This window comes from Fukomys damarensis, unplaced genomic scaffold (assembly GCF_012274545.1).
Source record: "Fukomys damarensis isolate Sample0158 unplaced genomic scaffold, DMR_v1.0_HiC HiC_scaffold_28, whole genome shotgun sequence".
Taxonomy (NCBI): domain Eukaryota; kingdom Metazoa; phylum Chordata; class Mammalia; order Rodentia; family Bathyergidae; genus Fukomys; species Fukomys damarensis.
In genome coordinates this window covers 32,761,931-32,768,309 of record NW_022900940.1, presented here as the reverse complement: position 1 = coordinate 32,768,309, position 6,379 = coordinate 32,761,931, and the positions used below count along the sequence as shown (strand labels likewise).

Here is a 6,379-nt window from a genome sequence, read left to right as displayed (position 1 = left end):
ATCTTGATTATTATATGTCTAGGTGTAGATTTTTTTTGATTGTGGCTAGTTGGGGTCCTATATGCCTCAGTTATCTGAATGTCAAATTCTTCCCCTCTGTTTGGGAAGTTTTCTGTCATTAATTCTGTGAACAGCTTTTTTAAGTCATTTGTATTTTTTCCTGCTACTTCATGGATTCCTATCAGTCTTATGTTCTTCTTTGCATCATCTAGGAGTTGTTGGATCAAATTCTCATGATCCCCTACTGTTTTTTTGTTTTTTTTTTCAGCTTTAATTGAGTTTATTGGTACATTTTAGGGATACACTACAGTTACATTCATTGTTGGGATCTTGTACCTCTACATGACAAGTCTTGATTCTCATTTTTTCCCCTTAGCCCTGCCCTCCCTTCACCCCCTCCTCCCCTCCCCATCTACAAACACTTTATTTTCATCTTTTCATTATCTCACATTTTTTTCTTTTCCCTTATCCCCTACTGTTTTTAAGAGACCTCTCTTTTCATGGTCACTGACATCTTATCTTCTATATCTGAGAGTCTATCTTCACATTCTTTTATTCTGTTGCGTACACTTTCAATGGAGTGTTTAATCTCCTGGATGGATATCTGTTTGAATCTGTTTTGTAGATTCCATTTCTTTCCTATGTTGGGCATTTATTGTTTCCATTTATTTCTTATCCTGGGCCTTCATGGCTTCTTTATGGTCCTGAGCTCACCTATTTTTTTGTCACTTTCTGTTCTAGAGTCTTGAATCATGATTTTCATTTTGCTCACCATCTCTATGGTTATCTGGGAAATTATTTCTGTTTTGAATTTTTCTAGAGCCTGATTGATCTGTTTTGTTATTTCCTGTGCTATGAGTTCAGGGTGTCCTGGTGGTTCACTGTCAGACTTTTCATCCTCATTTGCCCTACTGCTTGCCATTGGTGAACTGGAAGTCTGTCTTTGTGTCTTGCTTAAGTGTTTTCTCATTTTTATTTTTGTTTTTGGGCTGTCCTTGGTTTAATCTCTGAGTTATCACCCAAATCTTCCTGATATAGTTGTGTCCTAGCTTCTGGGTCTCTAATGACCAATAGACATTCTCATCTTCATAACATCAGGGAAAACAGCTTCTGAAATCAACCACAATCCTTTATCCAAACTGATACAATCAGCAACACAATATGATCAAGCACAACTTGGAAACTGACCACCTCTGGTAGTCACTAGTCTGTCACCCTTAAACCATGTGAATTAAATTGAAATCAAGAAGCAGTCCAAAACATGTCTGCAGTGAACAAACTTTTCAATATAGTATATTTACCATTTAGGATGGGGGCTCAGGCAGAGCTAGGACACAAGACCCCTGTTCTCAGCTAGCTGTTGGCAGAACCCCATGACGCAGACTGACCTTGGACTGCAAGGCCCAGATTGAGTTCCCCAACCTCCTGAACGGTTGAACTCCACACAGTTCTACTACAGGTTTCCCACGCCCTTTCTTTAAAGATGTTCAAAGTTGGGAACTCAGAAAAATACTCTTTATGACCACCTCTTCCTTTGCAGTGTGGGTCCAAACACTGACACAATGAGGGGGTCTGAGAGTGCGGCGGGGGGGTGTTTCAGGGGTGCCCACGCAGCTATCTTCCTTGCACTGGAGTGGTGGTGGCGGCCCGGCCCATAGTGTAATTATTTATGTGATGATGTCTCGAAGAGACAGTATCAGCCTGAAACACACAACAGATCTTTCACCTGGCAGGTGTGATACCAAAAGCCCGAAGGAGAGCTAACCACATTTAATTGTGCGTCCTCATAAATTTCCAGGGAACAAGGAGATTCAGCCCTGCAAAACCTTCAGATTGTAATTTGTAGTTTTATGTAACAGAAAAAGTGGTTTACAGGGCAAAACAGATGACAGTTTTGCTGTAGCTCCCACTTGCTTGCTAATAGTGGTTTGTGATGTGGCACTGCTGAAAGTCTGTTTTCCGTTTTTTGAGACAGGTTCTTGCTACATAGTTCAGGCTGGCTTTGAACTCACTTTGTAGCCCAGGCTGGCTTTAGACTCGCAGTAGTCCTCCTGCCTCAGCCTCCCCAGTGTTGGGATCACAGATGTGTGCAGCCCCACCTAGCTTTTTTTTTTTTTTCTTTCTTTCAACCATCTGGCAAATTTAAACCAAGTTGCTGATTCACATCTGCCAGATTTAATTTCTTTCTTTTTTTTTTTTTTTGGTGGTACTGGGGATCAAACACAGGACTTTGAGCTTGCGAGGCAGGTGTGGCACCACTGAGCTAAATCCCTGACCTGGCCAGACTTAATTCTGTGATTCTCAGGTGAATCCACAGGATCTGACTTGCTGAGGGTGTGGTGAGGGGCTTAGAATGGGGGCATACGTGATTCTTGTGAAAGACCTGAAGACTCACTGCAGTGCCAGCACCATTTGAATGTCTAAGACTTGGTGGCATCTGAGTCAATTCTTGAGAGAAAGGCAGCTGTTTAGGAAGAATTGTTAACAGTTCCTTATTCAGGGAGCTTCATGGTGCTGATCTTGTTCAAACAGGAATCAGAATAATAGGCCTGCTGGGGGCTGCCTGCACCCATGAGGAGTACCAGGAGCTCCTCTCCCGCTCTCAGAGGGTGCCCTCTGGCAGCCAGTCAGCTGCCTTCCTCCAGTTACCTCCTTGGGGAAGTGAAGTCAGGGAGCCACCACACTGACTTGCTCCTTCTTTCTTTCTTTCTTCTTTTGTTGGTACTGGGGATCGAACTCTGGTCCTTTCACTTGCAAGGCAGGTGGCGGAACCCCAGAACCACTGAGCTACATCCCTGGCCCGTCCTGCCTGCCAACCCGTCTGCGCCACCAGCTCCTTCTCCCCCTCGTACCCCCCCTGTTACCCGCCCCCCATAGGGTCTTGCTGTGTAGTTCAGGCTGGCTGTGAACTCACATTGTAGCCCAGGCTGGCCTCGAACTCCAGTGATTCTCCTGCCTCAGCCTCCGGAGTGCTGGGATTACAGGCATATGCCACCATGCCCTGCTAGCCCCGCTACACTGACTTATTTTGAAGATTAAATAGTTTAGTATATGCGAAAGTGCTTGAAACATGAACATTCCACAGACATCTGTAATTTTTAGACATGTTTCATTGATGCCAGGTTTAGTGCTGCACTAATCTTGGCACCCAGGAGCCTGAGGCAGGGCAGTTGTGAATTTTAGGCCAGTGTGGGCTGCATATGCGTAGGGAGACTCTACCACAAACAAACAAATAAACAAACAAAGGTTCTATTGATACCATCGGTTTATGTTTAACCAAAGTGTTACATCTGACCTTTTTTGATTCCTCCTTCCTGGAATAAAATGGAAGGTAAGACAGGTCATTTTACTAGCAGGAACTGACACCCAAAGAGGTTAGTAGAGTGACTTCTGAAAGCTCCAGGGGTTGCCCAGCAAGGTGCTGGCCCAGCATACTCTCTTCCAAAGCTTTCTCCTGCGGTGCAGGAGGTGGCTGATCTTCCAAATGGCTTCCGGAGAGGATTTCATTTGTTTCAAGTGGTCTGCTTTCATCTGACACTTATCTTACTCCTATTAACTGGTATGTTCAAAGGCTTTCCTAGTCCATTGATACAAGCAGGCTGTAAACAAAATAAATGTTTGTTTAATTACTGGCCCAGAACAGACATAGGTATGCCGTTCCCTTGATTGTTTTAAAGCTGACAATCAAGACTGATCACTGTGCTCGCCCAGTAGACTTCTCTGTGGAGGGCAGATGAAAGAGAACCCACTCAGGCTATGGCTGGTGCCAGATGCGTTGGGAGGGTAAGAAATTGACCCCCTGAAACTTCAGAGGTCCCCAAATAGCTCCCTATGAAACTGTACGTATAGCAGTATTTTAGCACAATCCAAAGGAAAAATCATTCAAAAATAGTTTAAGTTTATTATTCATACATTAAAGTGCTCAAATCATGAATTTTGTACGTATGTGTGCATCTGTATAGCTGCTACCCTGTTAAAACTATAGGGCATTTTTCATCCCTGCTAACCTGTATTTTGCTACCAGAGATTAGTCTTGTTTGTTCTTAAACTTCACATAAGCAGAATCCCTGTGTTGTGAGCACTTCGTGTCTGACTTCTGTGTCTATTATGTCTGTTGTGTGTCCGTGTTGCATGTACCAGTAGCTTTTAAAGTCCTGTGTTTTCCTATTAACAACAAGTGAAAAATTCCCAGCTATTTTGTGGATGAAGTCAGCTTTGAAAGAAAGGATAGGAATTTGATATTCAGGTATACAGACAATGCGTGAGCACAGGATTAGGGACAGGAAATCAAGGTGTAAGCATACCTTATTAAGCAGATGTTTTTTGAGTCAAGCAGTCCATGCTGGACTTGAGCTTGCTGTGTAGCCTGGGCTGGCCTTGAACTTATAGTCCTGCCTTAGCCTCACATCATCACACTCAGCTCCTTGCCAAATAGATGCTGGCGAGGAACAGAATGTGTGAGAAGAAGGGGTGGGTGGGGCCGTGATGTCACAGATGGTGGAATGTTCAGCCCCACAGCCCCTTTTCCTTGGAGTCTGCTGCTAAATGGTAAATATCATGGGAAGCCCTCCCCGTCACCCTCCCTGGTTCTAGAAGGTGGCTAGAATTCTCACGCATGCTATTCTGCAGACTATGGGACTGTGTGTGTTGGGAGCGGTGGAGCTTCTTGAAAGCCTGGCTAGAACCCAGCCCGAAGAGCTCCAGTGGGCAGCACCGGCTTTGATGGTGGCCCGGTGGGTGGAGGTATTGGAAGGAGAACGCTCATCCCAGTATTCTGCCTGCTCCCGAGATTGGCACTGAGAAGCATGGCTCCTCACAGTTTTTTTGTAACAGCTTCATCCCTGGAAGCTAGTATTGAGTATATAAGAGGAGCTTATTATTTAATGGGATCATATAGATCATTCACCTATAAATTAATCCCTTATGTAGTTGATATGTTTAACCAAATGGGATTTTCATTTGAATTTACTGAAATTATGCACATGTACGTACCCGTTGGTATTTATTTGTTCACTTAACATACCTATTGATTGCATTCATCATAAGGAATTTGTACTGGTACGTACAGGTACATAAAGCATCTTCTTTTTTTCCCATTCCCCTCCACTCCCCACATCCCTTCTTCTCTTCCCCATTTACAAAAGCTTTGTTTGCATTTTTCCTGTTCTGTTCTCTTTTTTGGGGGTGAGTACCAGGGATCAAGCTTGGGTCCTTGCGCTTGTGAGGCAGGCAGTGGAGCCACTGAGCTACATCCCCAGCCCTTGGAAATCAGTATTTTAAAAATAATTTCTTGTCCACCTCCCGTATGACTGTCGACGTCCTATAAAGACCTCAGTTTGCTCCATATCCCAGTGGACTGCACCTTGAACATAGAAGACAATAAGTAATTTGTAGAAAAAAGGATAATTTTAAATTTAGAGGCTCTGTGAGTTTGGAGAAAAGGAAGTCTTGTTTGTTTTCCCAGTTTCAGGGGTTGATGCCCTATGCAGTTCCCCTCCTGCATCCCCAGCTCTTTTCCTATTTTATTGTGTGTTCTGGTCTCCCTAAATTGCCCAGGCTGGCTTGACTTGCAGTCCTGCCTCAGCCTCCTGAGTATCTGGAATTATAGGCCTCACTCCAAAATCATGCTGCACAGATGAAGAAACTGATGCTCAGAGAGGTTTAGTAACTAGGCAGGTGGCTTATAGCAGAGCAGCTGCCGGCTGGAGCCGCAGTGCCATTTTTTTGTTCCCGTGTGCAGTTCTTGTTGGCTCATGGCTGATCCAATGACAAGCATCACGTGTTGGATTGCCTAGACTTTTGCTACAAGACCTAGGTCTGCATTTAAATTCTCTGAATGACTGATGTGAACTTCTTCAACCACCATGTGCCTCCCTCTTATATAGATTAGAATTGAATTTTCACAAAGCTGTCATGAATATTGTGAGACCAGTAAGTTAAAACCTATGCAGTGAGAGAGAGGTCTTGCCATATATTCTAGAACTATGTATTATATTAGTGAATTAGAAAAACAACCAATTGCATATAAAGGCATGTTTTCTAACTTTTCGTTTAGCTGGCCACTTAAGTCTACAACAGACTAATTTGTTCTGATAGGGCTTCTTATTTTAATCAAGAGATGAATGAATACATTTCTTTTGGAAAAAAGTGTGAATGCTGTCCATAATGATCTATTTAAGATGAACAATACCACATCTGCAGCAGGTTTAGGCTTAGTAATCTCTTCAGTGACCTCGGGGCTCTGTGTGTGGAGCTGTGGCTGTTGAATTTCACACCGCAGTGTCCAGCCCCCATGCACAGCACACATGTGGGGCTTGCGGTGGTGTTGGTCCACAGGAGATTCCAGAGGTCCAGGACCAGACCCAAGTAATGTCACCGT

At 43.8% G+C, this 6,379-nt stretch overlaps 1 protein-coding gene across 9 annotated transcripts in view; it reads left to right on the top strand.

Annotated features, from left to right (window-relative positions):
* The window catches only part of Kat2b (lysine acetyltransferase 2B), a 97,047-nt gene that overhangs the window by 8,458 nt on the left and 82,210 nt on the right, over nt 1–6,379 (top strand). For 2 of the 9 annotated variants that reach the window (XM_010612821.2, XM_019205809.2), the window contains exon 1: nt 4,615–4,743. The exons of 6 other annotated variants lie outside the window; for them this stretch is intronic. In XM_010612821.2, the coding sequence (XP_010611123.2) occupies nt 4,633–4,743 (111 nt within the window). In that variant the 5' untranslated portion in view covers nt 4,615–4,632. Of the gene's footprint in view, nt 1–4,530; nt 4,549–4,614; nt 4,744–6,379 lie in introns of those variants that run through there. One more of the 9 variants, XM_010612822.1, reaches the window with a different exon arrangement.